This window comes from Ambystoma mexicanum, chromosome 1q (genome assembly GCF_040938575.1).
Source record: "Ambystoma mexicanum isolate Mex_15411 chromosome 1q, UKY_AmexF1_1, whole genome shotgun sequence".
Lineage (NCBI taxonomy): Eukaryota > Metazoa > Chordata > Amphibia > Caudata > Ambystomatidae > Ambystoma > Ambystoma mexicanum.
The window spans coordinates 909254896-909276078 of record NC_090922.1 but is presented as its reverse complement, the minus strand read 5'-3'; the positions used below and the strand labels follow the sequence as shown (position 1 = coordinate 909276078).

The 21183-nt window shown below is 47.5% G+C and overlaps 1 protein-coding gene across 1 annotated transcript in view; it reads right to left on the bottom strand.

Annotated features, from left to right (window-relative positions):
* The window catches only part of LOC138559368 (putative ferric-chelate reductase 1), a 482214-nt gene that overhangs the window by 97394 nt on the left and 363637 nt on the right, over positions 1–21183 (bottom strand). The window contains exon 14 of the mRNA XM_069642735.1: positions 8254–8340. Coding sequence (XP_069498836.1) covers positions 8254–8340 — 87 coding nt within the window. The remainder of the gene's footprint in view (positions 1–8253; positions 8341–21183) is intronic.

Below are 21183 nucleotides of genomic sequence, written 5' to 3'. Positions count from 1 at the left end.
GGCCACAGCACCGTACATTTATCCCGGGAAGCGCGCACAACGCGCACCGGAAGTATACAAAAGTGTTGGGCTGTTCAGCGTGGTCGATTGGGAGCGGCATTGTAGCTGGAATTATAATTACTATGGAAGTACTTAACTGATGTTTTTTTATTTACATGGATTCGGTTTGAGGAGTTTTGAGTAGCATGGCACTTGTTCACATCCTTTATCGTGGCAGGTATGGTGTATTATAAGATTTACAGTGCACATTTGTACAATTGAGACATAGTATATTTGTGCTATTTCTTTAGTGCACTTCTTTTTATACTTTTGGAATTCATGTGATTGCCTCTCTCACTAACATCATATATATAATGCCTTAAAACGAGAAAATTAATATGACTCCTTTTTTTCTGATACAGGCTTTTGCATACTGTTAGTTAGATCTGGGGTCCATACTTATGTGCATTGCACTAAATTGGTGCTACGGTTGCATGGTAATTACTATGAAGAAGGGTAAGCGTGAACTATACACATATAAAAGGACTGTTCCACTGACAAGGTGCCAATCTATGGCGGAGGCTAGACCCTATCACGATATTCTTTCTGCGCCCTTGGTTTTTACACCAATAAGGGGCACAAGGAGTATGGCCATGCCCCCCCTTCCCCCCCTCTTCTATGGATATCGCTATGCGCAATCTAAATGATGGAGAAGGCACTGGTGATGAATCTATTCTATTGATTGATTCGGGGAGGGGGACAAGATGAGTGAGGTTATGGGTCCTTCTCAGGGTGCGCTGTCTTCTGGGGACTCTCAGTGTCAAACAGATATGGATAATTCCCTGTTAGCGCTGTCACAATATCCTATTGGCAAAGAGGCAGAATGGGAAATCTCTTCAGCCCAACCTGTGGGACAAGGTGTCCAGTGGGAGCAGACACACGCAGAGCAATTAAATGGGAAAATCTTAGAAGAGCTGATTGTGCATACTACTCTTTTAAAGCAGCTTATTGCTGCGGTGGAGAACAAAAATGGTGCCAATATAAATTGCGGTCATGGGGCTGAACACCTTGCTGTGCCTGATGAACCCCACTTGCTCGGCATTGGGGAGGTGGGGCAGGGGTCAGAAAATTTACCCCAGCCACCAAAAATAAAACAAATAACAAAAAAAAACAGTATTTCCAGAAAAATAAAAATGATATTGGTCACAAACGTAAATATAGGAAAGTAGCCAAGAACACTGGCACAATCTGGCGAGGGACGAGAATGTAACTCCCACTTCTGATTCCCACAATGAAAGGGATGGGGAAGATGTTATCTGGTGTCGAGATACAGAGGGTTCTGTAGCCACAGATACCATCAATGCCAATTTGAAGAATAAAGGTACCCAGGGCTCCACTAGCAATAAAACCCTATCTATTCGAGAGCAAGATCAGGTGGACAAGGGGAGTCTCCTGAATTTATTTCCTAGAAAAACTAAAAGGTAAAGTGACTGGCACAGAGATTGGTCCAGAGATATTTGCTCCTGACCAAACTGTATCTACTGTGAGGAACAGAGATATAGATTTAATAACACTAAATGCCCGGAAATATGCCTGTTCAGACTCACTTCTGCTTGGGGAGGTAGTGGGGGCTGAGAGGGACTTGACATATGCTACGAGGAACAGAGGTTCCAATGAGGGTGGGAATTCCCCTCTGTTGGTTTCCCTGGGTGAGAAATCTCCCCACAGCAAGGTGACGGTTATCAACTAAATGGCCCAGGGATGAAAAAGCAATTCTATCTTCAGGATACTTTAGGGGTGCCAGACTCAAAGGGTAGTGGTAACCTAGCAGGGGTTTCATGTACTTTGATGGACACGGAAATAAAGGAGGATGGTGAAATGGTGATGGAACGTGTCAAGAAAGTTTATTAAGCTGATTCTGGGCGATCATGATACTGCCCAACCTAAAAGAGAATGCTCTGCATTGAAGGATAGTAGTGTGTCAACTAATGAAATGAATGCAAGGAGCAAGGATGCAAAGATGCCCATGGGTGATGATTCCAACGCTGTAGCGGGCTCCAGGGTGCACTTGGTTGCCTCCAAAATTTCTGTAGGGGCCTGCACTAAAGATATTCCCAAGGGGCAGGCAGCGGGGTCTCCATTGCGAAATGTATCCCAACATGAGGATTTAGTGTTGGGGAGAATTGGCAAGGAAGTACCTAAAAATGAAGGGGATGACATAAATCCTCGGCCCCCTCCCTTCCCGGAGAACCCCAGCATTGTACTGCATTATTTGTTTCCATATGTCGGGCCAGTTTCGCTTACTAGACCTAAGATAGTCTGTTTGGAGAAATCCCCAGTCTATTGTTAATCACCTCTGGAGATATAAAACTTGTTTATTTTGTTCACCCCTTAAGATATGATTACATGCGGGTGGTGTTTTACTGCAGGACAATTGTGGAAGCGGTACTAAAAGAAACACATGCCTTCCATAAATTTGGTTATGATCTGGAAAATGTGATAAGCGATAGGGCGGCTAAGGCGGGACAAACTTGGCGGTCACAGATCAATAAAGCTGGGACTGCAGATAGTAAGACCACGAGTAATGGGGGGTCTGATGAATCTAGTCTAGGATGCTTGGCTTTGACACTGCGGGATGCCATATCACAACTGCAGGTCTAAAGCCCCACAGTTAACAACATGAGCCCTTTGGCTCTGGTCAGTTGGAACTCTAGGAGCAATTGGTCCCTGATAAATTCAATAGAGATTTGTTCTGTACTCAAGGGAAGTTCCATCATTTTTCTGCAGGAAGCCTGGTTTACTGAGCAATACACTGTGGATGGTTTTATTATTTATTCAACACTGGCTAAGAAGCGACCTGTGGGTCACCCCATGGGGGCTCTGCTTATCGCTGCCAATGTGAATCTTGGTCCAAGCAACATTAAATTCTATAGGATTTCTGATTGGTGCTTGGCGGTGTTGATGCGTGTTGAATACAGTTTTTCCCAAGGTTACTGTGATATTTTGCTTATTAACATATATTGGAGCACGAATCTGGAAATCCAAGACGCATTGAAACAGTTGGTCAATATCATGATGGAATGTCAGGAAATCTCACCCAACATTATGACATTGATTGCGGGAGAGTTTAACGTTGAAATCCCCAGGCAGGGTGACATGAGTCCAAATGTTGAAGGAATGGGGGTTCGACAACGGGTGGGTAGAATCCAGCAGGGTCGTTTATTGGGGAACTTTTTATACTCTTGGGGCCTATATAATGCTAGAGACCTGCTGGGGAATGATGAAGATTATACAACTTGGCTTGGAGGTGCCCACTCAAGTGTAATCAACTATGTTTTTTTCTGATATGCTATGATGGATTTGGCACCGTACTATAATTTGGTGTGGACTGGATTCAGTGATCATAAGATCCTTCAGTTAAGTTTTGTAGGGTCTTGGGGAAAGGCCTCTGAATCCCTTTGTCAAATTAACTTGCAAATTAACACGGCTAACACAAGAAATGTATGGCATAAGGGAAATGTGGTAAAATCTAATGCTGTCTTTTTGTCAGATTTCAATTCCTCTAGCTATGGGAAAAAACCAACATTATACACAAATCATATTTTCTGTCACTATGTTGGGAATGTGATTAAACATACACCCCGTAGTTTGGACTGTGGTGGTGTGCGGCAAACACACTTGCATAAATACGACTCGGTGATAAGAAACTATAAGAATCATACATTTAGAGACTTCGAGTTACATCCAAAACAAATTATTTGATATGTAAAAAAAGGAAATTAAAGAAAACGATTTGTAATAAATGGAAGCATAAGATCAAGGCTCATCGAGCCGCACTCTATCAGACAGACGGAGAAAACATTCTTCGTTCTTTGAAAGTTAAAATGGCTAGAACCTTTGGGGTTCTCATGAATTATAAAAAAATTATTAATCATGAGGGTCTTTCTTCCTCCATCTCGGAAACACAATGGGCGGCCCATTTTGGGGAGGTATATAAATCCAATCAGCACATTCAGAAAATTCCCAACTACATTGGGGATGTGGAGTGGCAATGTTTAATTACGCAGGAAGACATTAAAAATCTGATACATAAGGCATCTTCTTCCAGGGCGGCAGGACCTAATGCTCTTGCAAATTTTATTTTTAAGCAAAATCAAGATCTTTGGGCCAGAATTTTGTTTTTATTGTTTGATGATGTCATTAGGACATGCAAAATTCCCTTATCCTGGCACATTTCCTATATTGTTCCCATCTATAAAAAGGGCGATCGAACATGCCCTAAAAACTATAGGCCAATCGCTCTCTTGGATGCGGACTCTTAAGATTTTTTGTGGGATCATACTAAATCACATTCAAGAATGGATTAATACGAACAACATCTTATCCAAATATCAATTTGGTTTCAGAAGGAGTGTGGGCATGGATGTGGGGGGCCTACTGCTTAACGTCTTACAGGGGAAAGCGTGGAAGAAGGATTCAGCCCCAATCTATATCACATCCATTGATTTATCAATGGCTTTCGATAGGGTTGACAGAACTACACTTTGGGGAAAGCTAAATCATATAGACATGCTTGTGGCTCTTCTTTCCATCTTAATTCATCTACATGAGGGATCCAAGTTGCAAGTGAGGTTGAACAACCAAGGTAGCCTTTCTTGTCTAATCGATGCCCCCAATGGCTTGCGACAAGGGTGTGTATTTGTGCCAACTATATTTAATCTCTATGTGTCCGACATTAAAGGAATATTAGAAGAAACTGCATTCGCTCCTCCAGTGGTGGAAGGAATCAATATATGCTGTACTGCTTATGCAGATGACTTTTTACTTTTTGGTCATACTCCTATTGGACTACAGCATAGTTAAACAGTTCTCATGGTTTTTGAATAATATAAAGTTGGTGGTAAGACCTTAGCTCAGATACCTAGGGTATCCAATATTTGGTGATTATCAGAAATCTCATTATAGGGAATATCTGGCAGTGAAATTAGCACCATTAACTGTATAACTCCAGAAAATTGACAGCAAATATGGCAAGTTTTTCTGTACCAACATTACGTTTCTATAAATTGACGATTCTTCCACAATTTTGCTACGGTCTTGAGTTATTTCCTTTCTGCATCATAGCAGAACTTCCTAAATATGAAGCATGCCTGTTAAGGGCCTCAGGTAGCTGTCTACCGAATTGCGTACCAGTGGATGCAATTCGATATGAATTAGGTCTAACCTCCTTGGTCATGATGATTATATGGAGAAGATTAGTATTATTTAGGAAATTGATAACTGTACCGAAAGGTACATTATATGACTTGTTGGCGTCTGGCTTTCGCACAGCTACTACTTTGTCGGAATATCTTGGTAATCCTAAATCTGAATGTCTGGAAACCCTGAATCAATTGGGTATTTCTCTTGATTTTCTCATTTTTAATCCAGTTAAGGCCAAAAAAAAAGACTTAAATGGTGGGACTGGAACAACACCACCAAAAAGGTATTATCTACACACCTGCATCATCATCTGGTGTTTCATTCCAAGCAAGTGGGGACTCTTGAACGATATCTGACCCTGTTTCAAGATAAATCCACGCATCAGAAATGTATGCGATTTATATTTAATGTACCAAGCGTGAAATCTTATGTGCACAGAACAGTGGAGGAGAGTTTCCAATAATATGAGATATTGTAATTTTGCTGGTGCAATCGAAACTCTTGAACATCTAATAATCCATTGCGCTATGCTTATAAATGCATGTATACAGTACTTCAGGAAATATGATGTTCCAACAGGTTTGGTTAACTTGGATTTGCTCTGGTGGAAAATGTTACATGGGAAAAACAAGCCTTTACAGTTATCTGTAGTAAGGTTTTTAGAAAATATATGTAAATTGACAAATGTACATGTTATAATTTAAAACCATGTGGATGGGAGTAGTAGCAGTCCCTAATATTTACTTTAGATAACTCTAAGTAGATATTTCGCTTGTGTTCATGACTGTACGGAAATATATTCAGAATTTTCTGTTTCATTGATTGACAGGTGATTTGGTGATAATCTGTATAAACTACTGGATAGAATTGGAATTACTGGAGGGATGTGTAATGTTCCAATATCTGTTTAAATCTGGATGTTTCCTAGTAGGAATGATTTATTGTATCTTAGATATTTCATCCAAATTATCTTACTTTTTGGGGATGATATGTTCACCTTTTATGCAATGTTTTAATTCTATGACTGTATCATGTTTTAAACTTTTGTAAAGGTTATTTATATTACCAAAAACAAATAAATAATTAATAAATAATATTCCATAATGTAATTGTGATAAATTATTCCAAGACTTCAAATGTGGTCTTGGATTTGTGATGTTTCTTTAAGACATCTTTCCTGTGCTCCATGCATTGCAAAGGATATGGAAAGTGTTGTAGTCTGATTTAATTTATCGTACAACCACAACATTTATGTTGCAGCTTCACCGTCTGCAGACAAAGAATAAACTATTGGTCAGTTTCTCTTTCTCAATTACAGATGCCATCACATGCTTGCCTGCATGTTCTTCTTCATAGTGTTCCACACACTATGCATAATTTCACTCATTTAGTACTGAACACAAACTATAAAGACTGAAGAAACACTCAAGGTGGGGAAGTAGTGTCCTCACTGCAGTTTATTTATTTATTTATTTATATCGCGCCATAGCCCTTGTGCATCAGGGCACCACACAGACATTTCAAAGCACAAGACCGTATGTATAGCTATTTGGGAGGTTGGCAGTCGACTTATTCAAAAAGTAGGGTTTTTAACTGTTTCTTAAAAATGTGCTGCTTTCCTTCCTGCCTTAGGTTTAGCAGATCATTCCATCACCAAGCTGCTAAAACCGGAACTTTGGCAGTCCAATAATGGCTGCAGGAACCACACGCCTGAAGCTAAAATATGCAAACATGTGTCCCACTAGGGGCAGGTGATCATGAGTCTACTTTCAATTTAGTTTTGGTCATTGATTCGTGTACCTGTTGGGAGTGACTGTCCCACCAGTTCCTATTTCTTGATTTCTGATTCTTCAATGTATGGACATTTGAGATTTCAGTGCTTTTAATCGTTTTTGTATTTATTGGGTTATAATCTTTGGCATCCTGAACAGCACAGTTTTCTTGTGTCCTCTAGTTCTTAGAAGTAACACTATATTGCAGTTAAACCTGTTGTCTGAGCTTGCTCCACTTGAAGACCTGCTCCTGTTTCTATATCTAATTTCCCTCTCCTTTCCTTCCCTTTTCTTGGTGGGGTAGCATTAGTGGTCGAAGTGTAAAAAGAGAAATAATGGAACAATGTTCTCTCTACCCTCCCCCATTTCTGTAACCTCAGCTGTGGATCCCTATGTACAGTGCTATGTTGCGTTACACCAAGATTCACACCTTAAAAATCAAATACACGTATACACTTTGTACTTACTTTGTGGCAAGTGTGAGTGTAAAGTGTAAATGTAGTTTCACCCCTCCCCTATTTTAAAGAACCCACACACATTTGGATAGGGCTCTGATGTGTTTATGGATGCCTACCTCTGTCAGCATGGGGTTTAGGGTGTTCTGACCCATGTTGTGCGAGTTAAGAGTTTTTTGGTGTATCAGGCAAAGGTCCTCTGTTCAGTACGCATATAGTGTACTAACGTGTTTCCTGTGTAGTGGTTTCCTTGTGATATTTGCATGACTGTCTGCATGGTGGATATGTCTGGGTATAGATGATGGGCCTGCACCGTATAAACAAATAGGTACCTATCAGGTATGCTAAAATGGTAGCCAGTCCATCCAGCCTGACAGGGCTAGATGGACTGGCTTAACAATGAAGTAAGAAAGTCATAACCAGGCGCTGGGGAAGAGTGGGGTAAAAACCTTGGTTTCAGGGGACCTGTTAAAGGAGTGCTGGAGATCCCCACGTGGTCAGGAAGGGGAACAGCGCATCACAAACCATTGATAAGCCTCAATCATCTCAGGACAGGCCTCAACAGTTTTGCTTTCATGCACCAACAGCTGCTGCAAATAACTGATATCACAGCAAGGATCGTCTAGACAGGCAGGCCTCACAACATGAGCACATACCCATTAGATCAGAGCTGGCTAAAACAGCCTGTTTGACAGTTTGGTTAATAGACACAAAGACGAAGGTTGCTCACATGTGACATATAAAGGTTGACAATCCCGCATTGCCATTGAACAGGTGTATGTATGTTAAAACATGTTTATGACATGAAATAATAATACTGGAATATAAAAACACATTAAACTTACACCACTCCAGCTCATCTGTGATACAAATGCCAGGATAAATGCAATTATCGTTGCAATAACAGTTAAGATCATCAAAAACACGTGGGCCTAAAATTAAATGAAAACACAACAATAGTTAGTATCTTAACTTTTGTTGGGGCTATACTGCTTTATGTTACAACAGAGGACGTCCTCCACATGAACAATAACATGAGACAAACGGCAGCAAGTGTAATTTTGATTATCTGGAAGTCAGCACACTGTTAAACAGCAAATCATAGCAAACGTGTTGACCAAATATGCTGGAAATCACCATTGTGTTTACAAAATGTGCACTTTTTCTACACATAATGCCATGATTCTGTGTGCAGAGATGTTTCCATGGGGGAAGTTGCTTATGGGTAAAGAGAGACTTAAATCAGTCGCCATTTCCTCCTTCTCAACCTACGGAGCTTGACTTTGATTATTACAGACACACTTCCACTAATTAGCTATGAAACATTAGTACAGGTAGCCTCCTTCTCAACCTACGGAGCTTGACTTTGATTATTACAGACACACTTCCACGAATTAGCTATGAAACATTAGTACAGGTAGCAGTCGGCTCTGCCAATCAGGAAGCTTGCTGTGTTGACGCTTGGATTACGAGCTTCTCAAAGGCTGCGCTACTCATTTATATTTCACCTCCTTGTAGCCCCTTACCGCCATCCTGCCTCATGACTTGTCGTAGTAAAAAAAAAATCACTTACCTGAGCATTACCGCTGCGCTTCATTTTGCCCCACTTACTGCCATGGAAAGGGAAAAGGCCTCATTTTCGAGGTTGCTTTTCTTTTTTCCATGGGGACCATATTTCTATGATCAATGTTTGCCTTCAAGAAAAGAGGCTCACAGGTCTCCAGCAATCAAATACAAAAACGTTATTCGTTTTTTAACCCTTACAGGGTGCTAACGGCGATACTTACCTGAGTAGTGGACCGTACTGTCTGGTTACTGTGCAGTTGCCTTTGGCAGTAGCCCTCACTGTGCTCACGGGGCTATGTCAAGCTGGTAGGTAGCTGCCAGCCAGTATAACCCACCACCCAGCTATCATTATTACTAGTACTGATATCATAAGAGATGGAAATTATCATGCACAATGTACTACAAGGTGTTCAATGTTATCTTAGTTTTACAAATATGTGTTGATGTCTATGCATTTACATGTCCTCCTTCTCCTACTGCTTCAGAGTGATCTACAGACAGAACATCAGCTCAAAGACACTTGGTATAATAGAGGAGTCCACCCTTACCTTTGAGGTATTTGATCATGTTTGGGACAACAAAATGTAATGACTGCTCCCATTTTTCATTTGCTTATTTTATTCAATAAATGATTATTTGGAAATCAGTCCCATGATGTGCTTGTTGAGATGCAAGTGCAACACCTCAACCATGGAAAGAGGTTTAGGATGCGTAAATTGTATTAGCAAGAGGAGCTGGTCATGTAGGGCCCGATTAATAGAATCCAGTGCAGAAGCAGTGCAAGCGCTGCGCGCTGAAAAGGAGCATGCGCCACACATGCGCCAGCTGTGGCGCAAACCAGTAAATGCTCAGCACGTGTATTCATGGATTTCCTGAGGCATCAGTAGCCGTGGCGCAATGAACAGCTGCCCCCAAAACGGCCCTGTGAGCATGAAAAAAGCCAGTGAAATGCCCAATAGGGTGCAAGGCCCTGTGCCATCCATGTTCCAGCACACAGCACCCCTATCGTAATCGTGCGAGAAATTGGAGCGTACCCTGCTCGCACCTGTCAAATTGCGTGGAAAGGGCCACGCGTACCCCAGCAAAATCGCGTACCCCGCTCGCAACAGCCAAATCAGGTGGAAATGGCTGCGTGTACCCCATCAGCACCCCAGCGAAATCGAGTACCCCACTCGCACCAGCCAAATTGTGTGCAAAGGGCCCCGCGTACCCAGTCCACACCCTAGCGAAATCGTATACCCCACTCGCACCAGCCAAATCATGCAGAAAGGGCCGCATGTACCCCCGTGAAATCGCTCACCCCGCTCGCACCAGGCATATCGCGTGGAAAGGCCCGTGCGTACCCCGTCTGCACCCTAGCGAAATTGCGTACCCCGCTCGCAACAGCCAAATCACGTCGAAAGGTCCACACGTACCCCACAAAATCACTCACCCCGCTCACACCAGCCAAATCGCATGGAAAGGCCTGCGCGTACCCCATCCGCACCCCAGCGAAATCGCGTACCCCTTTTGCTACAGCCAAATCGCATACAAAGGGCCACACGTACCCCAGCAAAATCATGTACCCCGCTCGCACCAGCCAAATCATGTGGAAAGGGCCACATGTACCCTGTCCGCAACCCAGCGAAATCGCGTACCCCGCTCGCACCAGCCAAATTGTGTGGAAAGGGCTGCGTGTACCCCGTCCACACCCCAGCAAAATTGCGTACCCTGCTCACACCAGCCAAATCACGTGGAAAGGGCCACACGTACGACTGTGAAAGTGCTCACCCCACTCGCACCAGCCAAATCACGTGGAAATTCTGTGCGTACCCCATCCGCACCCCAGCAAAATCGCGTACCCTGCTTGGAACAGCCAAATCGCATGGAAAGGGCCGCGTGTACCACTGCGAAATTGCTCACCCCGCTCGCACCAGCCAAATCATGTGGAAAGGCCCGCGCGTACCCCATCCGCACCCCAGCGAAATCACATACCCCGCTCGCAACAGCCAAATCGTGTAGATAAGGCCCTGCGTACCCCATCCACACCCCCGCAAAATCACGTACCCCGCTCGCAACAGCCAAATTGCGTGGAAAGGGCTGCGTGTTCTCCTTCCGCACCTCAGCGAAATCGCATACCTTGCTCGCAACAGCCAAATCGCGTGGAAAGGGCCGTGCGTACCCCAGCGAAATTGCGTACCCCGCTCGCATGCAGCCAAATCACATGGAAAGGGCAGCGCATACCCCAGCAAAATCACATACCCTGCTCGCACCAGCCAAATCGCGTAAAATCACATGGAAAGGCCTGCGGATACCCCGTCCGCACTCCAGCAAAATCGTGCACCGTGCTCGCGCCAGCCAAATTGCGTGGATGGGCCCCGCGTGCTGCCATCAGCCATGAACACATCCCACAGGCAGCCCACACCACAAGGGCCCCCCTAACACCCCTGACTATACCCCACAGGCAGCCCACACCACGAGGGCCCCCCAACACCCATGACCATACCAACAGGCAGCCCACACCACAAGGGCCCCCAACACCCAAGACCATACCCTCCAGGCAGCCCACCCGTGACCATACCCCGCAGGAAGCCCACCTGTGATCATACCCCGCAGGCAGCCCACACCACATGGGACCCCAAAACCACCCGTAACCATACCCCGGAGGAAACCCACATCACAAGGTCCCCCCATCACCTGTGATCATACCCCACAAGCAGCCACCCGTGATCATACCCCACAGAAAGCCCACACCGCAAGGGTCCCCCAACACCTGTGACCATACCCCACAGGCAGCCCACACCACAAGGCCCCCAACACCTATGACCATACCCTGCAGGCAACCCACACCATAAGTGACCCCCATCACCCATGACCATACCCCGCAAAGCAGCCCACATGGGACCATACGGCGCAGGCAGGCCCGACTCATGCCCCCCCACCAGTGATGGCAACCTGCAGGCAGGCCCCGCCTCATGTGACACCACACACCCCAAAACACATTGGACCAACATACAATCATGCAGCACATGCCAACAAAAGGTGCCACCACACGATGCACACCCCCAGTGCAGCTCAACACCCATCCATTGGTCCTGCCCCCAACACATGCCTCATGGCATGTGAATCCTGATATCACACCTGCATGCATCTGTGCACAGACATGAACCACATTGAAGAACAGCAGGGACACACAAATGAGTCAAGGAAGAGTGAAACATGCAATAAACCATTGAGACCAGACACCACTTAGATTTCAATGGCCAAAAATATAATGAAAAACATAAAGTCACATACAGTGGAAACATCAAACAAAACATGCATGAACCAAATAAAAAAAACAAAAGACAGTGCAAATGAAAACCAATGGGATGCAAAAAAATGAAAAAATCTAAAAATATGGTCCATCTCCATCAATGTATGTCCAAAATAAAACACAAATCATAGGAAAACCATTCCTTCATGGTGAAAAAACTAGTTCCAATGAAAACCCAAACTATTTACAATATTCAGTGTCCATGATCCCAACAAATGTTGAAACATCATAAAAATCCAATAAAAAAATAACTATATACAAGATGCGGAGCAAAGTGCAGGAGCTCGAAAAAAAACGAAAAGACAAATGAAACCTACTTCTTAAAACTATATACAAAGGCAGTGGGCTATTCATATGACTCACAATTTCCCCCAAGAGTTTCGGCCAGGGCATCATCAAACTCTGTGTCAATCTCCCTAAGGCGGGCCTATGCTCTCCCCTCGAGGGTCTGCAGGGACTCCATGGTGCTCCTTTGAAACTCCCTGCGAGACTCCTCGAGGAACTCGGCCCACCTCTCCACCTGAGGCAGGGTGTTCTCTGCCCTGGCGATGGTGAGTCATGCCCCCTCTGCCCGCTGCCAATGTGCTCCGATCTGCTGGCCTATTCGCTGCAACACGGAAGACATCCTTGTGGTAAGGTTCACGTTTCCCTCCTGCCCGATGGCCGATACCTCCCCCTCTGATGTTGAGAGCCCCGAGTCCTGTCGCCTCCTATGTCGAGCCTGCTGCCGCAGAGAAGTCCGGTGCCTGCGCCTCCAGGACAGCCTCCGGGATGATGACAACCCCTGGGACCGTCATGCACGTGCCCTGCTGCTTGATGCCTGCACTTCCTCCATTGCCATTGGTCCTGTTTCTGCGGTGACCACCTCTGCTGATCCTCCATCGACTCCCGACTGTGGCAGGGATGTGGTCTCCACCAGACTGGCTGCCGGGGTTGAGACAGGTACACGAGTGGTGATATCTGGGCCGGAAGACGGCAGGGAGGACGACTTGCGCACAAAGGAGGAAGAGGAGGAGGGGGTTGCAGCAGTGGCCAGCCCACGTAGCACATTCATGACCATGAACTGTGCTAGCCAGTTAATGAAATGACAGACCTCATCGTGATGATGTGCAAGCCCCCGATCGGAACCCTGCACATCATCACAAATACTGGCTGTATGCCTCACAAAACCCGGCTAGCACTGGTTCCACCCGGTCACGAATTGCTTCATCTGCAGGTAGTGCAAGATCCATTTCCGTGGATACATCCGCCACCTGCAAACTGGTACAGCATGGTGCATGCCCGCAGGTGCATACTGTTGCAGTCGAAGTACCAGGGACAGGATTAGGCACAAGCACCTCCACGGCGACCTGCACTGCCTCCAGCCCCTGACCCTGGACTGCAGCAGTCACACCTACGTCATCACCTCTGCTGTGCCCCATGGGCTGGGCTGATGTGGCTTCCTCCTCCACCACCACCAACCTGACTTCCCACTGTCTTCTGCATCGGATTGCCCCTGTGTGGGCTCACCTGACCCTCCCACTGCCGAGGAGCCCACGACGAACTTTGACCTCTTGGGCCTCCCCTCAGCAGCTGCGGCTGTTGTCGCGGACGCGGCACCAGTCTCCTCACTCCCAGAAGATGACGGTCTCTGGGAGGATGACTGGGCCCTGCCTCTGTGCCTGGTGGAGGCATCTCTGCTGCGGTGCTCCACAGCACCTTCTCCGCCCTCTTCTCCCATCGTCGCTGTGGATAGGGAAACATAGAACACAAACATCAGGCTACTGAACATATGTGTGTATGTGTGTTTGTCACAATGCAATTTACATCAGTGGCTACACACAGGGAAGTGCCATTCACACACATTCACTAACATGTCTGTCATTCACAATACACATTCAAATCCTTCGACAAGGCACTGAAACAAGATCACAATTGTGTATTCAGCTCACACACATCATGGGACATACACATCTCATTCATACACATCACCTGACAGTCATGAGGCAGGCCATGGAGATATCACGTCACAGTGTACTCAGGGGCAAATTGGCAGCTAGAAGCAATCACAAATCAAGAACTCAAGTAACATACATCACAGAGTGTCGGGCAGTCACACACTCACTACTCAGACGCATGCACATGTACACAATGCATGTCCATGATGGTGACATAAGCACCCATGTGTCACACCTCTGGCATGCCCAGTCCAGACACAGGTATGCAAACATGTGCACATTGTTACATGCCGGTATGCATCACGCATTGCAACACAGACACCATTGCTGTGGGACACGCTTGAATAGGCAAACATGCAGCACTGTCAGGAACATGCACACAGACATCTGTACAGGAGGCATGCCAAACATAAGGCCAAGGTGCACACTCCAGCCACACGTCAACATGCACATGCACTATGGTGGACAAGAACACATGAACACTTACCAGTCGACTCCAGACGGAGCACCAACACTAAGACCTGGGGGTACAGAGCTGGGTAGAAGCACTCCAGGACCCTCATCTTGTTGGTGGTCAACCGGCCCCGGCGCCTCGCTCGATCATCAACAGGCTTGAGTAGGCACTGGGCCTATTTGTGGGTCCTGGATTTGAAGTCTTCCCAGCGCTTGTGGACATGTTGGTAGTCGCGGGGTGCCACCCCCTCCGTTTTGATGGCACCCACGATGTCCTTGCAAATCTTCTTCCGTCCTTCATTGCCGACTTGCGATGGGCGTTGGAAGAGGGCATCATAATGCCCCAGGACTTGCTCCACCAGGATACCAACTTCCCTGGATGCGAAGCTGATATCCGTCTGCCTCTCTGCCTGGGGGTTGCCACTTGCCTCAGATGGTGTTGGGTCAGACATGGCAACCCCCGAGGCAGGTGTGGGTGGGCAAGGGTGTCCTGGGGCTGGGCTGTTGAGCGATGGTATGGCAGACTGGTGTCTTCAGGATCAGCAGAGGTGGTCACAACAACAAGCACCAAAATGCAGGGCACATGGGCACAGCAGGCACACAGAGTGGGCTAGCAGCAGCAGATGGCTCTAGGAGGCAGCTTGGGGCAGTTGGAGGCAGGTAAATGGCCTTGTAGGCAGGAGTGTGGGTCTTCCATGTTCTTTCAGCCAGCCACAAACAGAGTGAGTCTGCACATGCGGAAACAACGTGTTAGTGTGTAATCTGAGGAAAGGCCCTAAGCGCGTAAGTTACGTGACACGCCCTGTACATTGGGCGTTGCCGTTCAGTATGAGATAAAGGTGTGCGTAGGACAACAGTGCAATATATGTGCTTTTCATGGGGACGGACGTGTGAATTTAAGATTTTTGTGGGTTCACACGCGATTAGTTCACTACCGTGGCAGTGCATACTTCTTGTTTTGGCGGGGGAGTTGCCTACATGCAGACGTGCATCAGATTTCTTTCATTCTACGAGGCAGACGGTGAGTTGTGCATGCATTTTTCCCACTGTGGTTGCCCATGTGTGTTGCGTACCCCATTTTCAAGGTCATAGTAGCCTACATGTTCCTCACGTACACATTTTTTGTGTTGCTGGATGGCACCGCGTACTGCGGGCCAAATTTTACTCACACGTGGGCTACCGAGGGTTCACGTACAACTTGATTTTAGTTTTTGGGGTGCCAGAGCATTGCGTGACCTATTATTCTTTCACCAGGGGTCACATAGAGCCTTGCTGGAGCACAGTGGTACCTTTTCCATCATGTACCCTGCCCCCTCATTCCAATTGCCCAGGACAATTGTTGGCTGCACCTCCCATTGCGCTAGTCCATCAGTGCCATGACTGGGAGGGCAACAAGTGGGAAGGGAGGCAAAGTTGGGTGACCTGCCTGAGGTGGCCAAGGTGGGCGACGTGGCCAAGGTGGGCGACGTGGCCAGGGTGGGCGACGTGGCCAGGGTGGTCAAGCTGGCCAAGGTGGGTGATGTGGCCAGGGTGGTCAAGCTGGCAAAGGGGGTCCACATGGGCAAAGTGTCCAGGCCCATGCAGGGATAGCTATGCCCCCCACCCAACCGGGGCAGGGAGATGCAGCTGCTGCTGACATCTCCAGCACCCATGGTCCCGGACAAGCAGTGCCATCTGCTGTCCAGAGCAGCCAGAGTGTAGAAGCTGCAGGGGCAGCTGCGGCTACCACCACCCAGGCTCAGGGTCAGCCAGCCTGGACTGTAGTGTTCCCAGGCACAGGGTGACTCAATGGCCGATTTCCATGTCCCAAAGGCCAAGTCACGTGCGGTGCAGGGTTCTGGCAACAGCACCAAGCTACCGATACCTGCAAGCCGACCTTCTGTAGTAACATCAGTGGCTGATTCGATAGGCCAGTGCACCGGTACTCCAGCCCCTACTGACCAGAGCAGTGCAAGCCACTCAGGGTCTGCACCACCTTGCAAGAGGCAGAAGCGTGCTCCAGCAGTACAGGCTGGGGACCCAGACACTGCACAGCAATCCCACATGTCGAGAAAGAGAGGTTTCTGTGATGAGGAACTGGACATGCTCGTGGACTTGGATCACGGCTGTGGCATGCTGGTGCAGGCAGGGAGCACACATACGTCTGCTCAGCGTATGGCCCACTGGCAGATCCTCGCGGACCATATTAGCGCCTTGGGTCATGTGAGGCGCACAGCTAGTGATGTTGTGAAGTGTTGAAATGACCTCCGGCTCCGAGCAAAAGACACACTGACTGCCAAGTTTGCCTCTACTCAGGTGACTGGAGGTGGGTCAGCACCAGAGGACAATGAACTCACTGGACATGAGGAGTTCGCTAGTGATTTAATTGCATTGGAGCAGGTCCAAGGCGTGGGAGACCTGCCAATGTATGAGGCAATGTCTGGTGAGTGGTGATGCGTGTGTGTCCAGCCCATGTGTATGCTAATTGGGTGATGTGTTATGATTGTCTGCCAGTTCAGGCTACATTGACATGACTCATTTGAATTAGCAATCGCGGATGGACGCCCAGGCACTGGCCTTGAAATCTAAGCAACCCAGAAACACTTACCATACGGTAACTAAGAATCAACCTTCATTGTCAAACTCATGACCTATGACTACCACACCTGCCTTGAGAAGGAACCTTTGTGTTCGTCGGCTGACCACTTTTAAGACTATGGGCCTCATTACGACAATGGAGGTAGCCATGCCACTATTTGCGGCATGGCTACCCCCATTCCGGGTACCGGGTCCGGGTTCCCTGAATGGGGAAATACCAGGCCATTCCGATCTTGGAGGGCCTGGTATTTCCCCATTCCGGGGAACCGGTCCCGGTACATCCCCATTCCTATTTGAGCACCCATAGGGCTCAATGGGAATAGGGAGGATGCAAACAACGGGCCCATTAATGACAGGCCCGTTGTTTGCATCCTGATCTGCTAGTGGGACCCGCTAAGGATGCCTGGTTCTACCAGGCATCCTTAGCGGGTCCCGTGAGGAGTCCTCGTAATGAGGCGGTAGGGGGTTAATGGGGCTGGCACCTCTACCGGCCCGTTAACCCCCTGCCGCCAGGGTCGTAATAAGGCCCAATGTGTCTACTCTATGTATAATAAAAAACACACCCTCAGAAACTGCATCCAATGTGTACATTCTTGTAATCACAAGACCCTATTGAAATTAGCTGCGGCAAGGTATCCAGGAATTCCTACTTTTACATTGACATGACTGCCATGTGTGACCCATGTGATGTTCAACTGATATGTGCTTGTTGTCATGGAGACTGCATACAAACCATTTGCTTCACACAGAGCCAATACTCATCAACACATCTGCTCCCCCCTTTCATGACACTCTCTGTCCAGCCTCTCATGGCCCTATTCTTGCTCCAACCTGTGGTTGCGGATAGCCTGTGATGATATTCCACTCAACACTCACCTTCTAACATCACATGACTGACGTCTCTGTGAGGTCACCCTGCAAGCTTCTCCTCCTCAGAGGCATTCTTCCTTTCCTCTCCATCCCCCAACAGCTCAGTCTCTCCAGAGGACTGGTAATTCTTATGGTGGACTACTGCAACGGGCTTTAGCAGGATTTCTGAGAATCTACACTCTTCACTCTGCAACTCTGCCAGACCCGGAGTGCATGGAAAGTCCTTTAGGCTTGGTGCAAGGTATCTGCCTAGGACTGTGATGATAGCACCGGCTCACAGTGGCTATGCGTGTTCATTCCTGAACCCTGTGCATTCTCAGCAAGTCCCTATGTGTCCTGGGCCAGAAATTCCTTCTACTCCATCTCCAGTATTTACTTCCTTCTCATGGTCTTTGATCATCCCTTTCATGCTCCCTCAGGGTCAGTTGCTCCTCATGGAAATTAGTTTGTGTTGAGCTGGGCCCACCCTCTGGTACAGCCTGCCTCCCTCTATGTAACTGGAGGTGTAGCTTCTCTGGGTTTGGAGGCACTTCTGATGCTTCCTCATGTATTGTGCTTTCTGCCTTCCTATCCCCTGCTGTAGTCCCAGATGACTGAGACATTGCACTTGCCACCTGCCCACACTGTCTGCTACAACACGGTCTGACATGCATTGTACATGGTTCATGGACAGTAGTATTCAACTTCCATCTGAGGCTGGTTGACCGTTCTGGCATGGCTATGCTATGTGCCATCTGTGTATTGGCATCGTTCATCTTTGTGGAAGGACTATGCCAGTGACATGCTTGTGTGTGATGCAGGTGCTATGCACCATGAAGTACATGTGTTTGTTTGCCCTTTGACACGCATCCATGTCTGCTTTCAGGCTCCCCTTCCATTTCATTGACACTGCGTGCATGCCTGAGTTTGTGTCATATGTGACATGGCAGGTTAATGTGATGGCTGACAACATTGTATTGCCTATGTGTGTGGCCTATGCTATTAACATGTGTATTCATGTCTCTTTTTTGCATTTGTACAGGTGATGAGGCACTGGATGCAGTGGAGGAGGAAGTGGAGGAGGAGGAAATGGTGGAGGAGGCAATGTATTCTCAGCCCTAACCAGGCACCAGTGGAGGGTGTGGTGTGGTAGCCCATGAGAATCCATTGGTGGTACAGACCATCCTGGCCAGGGGTGTCTCTGAGTACACCTCTGAGGACGCCTGTGTCTCTGGTGCTGAATCGGACATGGAACTCTCATTGCTGTCGCAGGTGAGTGATTCTACTTTCGATGCTGGTCTGTCCCAAACATCTACAGGGGGTAGACCCCTCACGGGGCCAGTCAGTGTTGGTATGTCTGTCTATGGTGTTTACGGATACAGGGTCACGCTCCACAGTATTGGCTGCTGTTCCTGGGGCAGCTGATCCAGGGAGGAATGCAGTCCTGCAGCCACAGGCAGTGCCAGTGCAGCAAGGGACAGGTATCCTTGGGTCCAGCGGGTGTGGGGTCCGGCAACACGGTGGCCGTGTGCCACCCGGAAATACTCTGTGGGAGCAATCCATGTATACTATTGCACAGCAACAGGGGGCTTCATGTGAGATGTTGGCACAGAGCATGGATAGGGTGGCCAATTCCATGCTCCCCCCTGAAAGACAGATGGAGCTCCAGCAGCAGGCATTGGAGTCCACATGCCGCTCGCACAGGCTGGAGATGTCGGCCAGCAACAGGGAACGACGGGCTGAACTGGGGGCTCTGCGCACAGCCATAGCTGCTGAGCCTGAGACACACAGGACTGCACTGAGGGAAGAGACTACCTCCCTTAGATCTACTCTGGCTGCACTCAAGTCAGCCCACAGTAGATGGGCAGAACAGCAGATGGAGCAGGTGATGCACAACATCTCTGTCGAACTCCATGCAACCTGTGAGACCTTGCAAGCGGAGATCCATGCATCTCGTTACATCTTGCAGGCAGACCTCCGTGCATCACGTGAGGTGCTGCATGCGGACCTGCGGGCCATCATGATGCAAAATCAAACCTTTCAGGCCTGCATGCTCGCTGCAATTGAGGAGCAGACCAGGGCTATATGTTGTCAGCCTCATTTACCATGCACACCCCGTAATACTACACCAGAGGGTGAGGACAACATCGACAGCTCTCCCACTCTATGCTCGCCTTGCAGGCCATGGACCCATGGAGGGGTTTAATTTTTGTGTTTTTTTCTCAACATCCACACATGTGGGTGTTGAGGTGCACCACGCACCTACTCCCTCCCGGGTGCCCCCCCCAGTCCACCATGGCCATTTCTAATTTCCTTTTTACTTTATCTTTTGTCTATTGTGAATTCATGTGACAGTGTGTTGCTTTGTGTGGGATCGAAAGGCATCCACTGTGTGTTCCGGCTGGGCCCATACAGGCTTGTCTCGTGTTGGTAAACTCCCTGTTTGTGACTTAGGGTACAGGCACATATGCCACTCCTGCTTCCCCTTTCCATGGGCTTGCAAGGAGGGCAGTGTGTGAAAGTAACTTACACAGGGGCATTGGCCTTCCATCAGTTCTGTGGTCAGCCTGAAGTCCAACCTGTGTAAACACCCCTAGTGGGGATTCATGATTGTTTGTCCAGTGCATGGTTAGGATACCTTTTTGTTTGGACATTGGTTAATGTGCATTTTTTCATGTTACATCTTCATGTATTACCTTGACTGTCTCCATCACTGATGCCCTTCCTGCTGTGTGCGTTACCCTGCCCCCTTTAGCTAGCAGAGACACACTCAAAATAGAAGGGGACCATGTGGTAGCTTTGTCATTTTTAGGCACTTGTGCTATTGTGATTGGTCACTGTCTGACATTATCACTGTTGAGTACTGTGTTTATGAAATGTTATGCTGGAAGAGGGATATTCCTGTGTATGATTTGATTTTGATGTGTCAGAGTGAGTTATTTCTGGCCTAGTTCCATTTCTCAAACTGCACTTTGTGACAGTAGCGTTATGTGTTGGCTATTTATTTGTCACTTTTGAAATTGCATGCCATGGCATGGTGTGGCAACCGGGTGACATGAACTTTGGTTTAGGTTACATACCAGGATTTAGATGTGCTG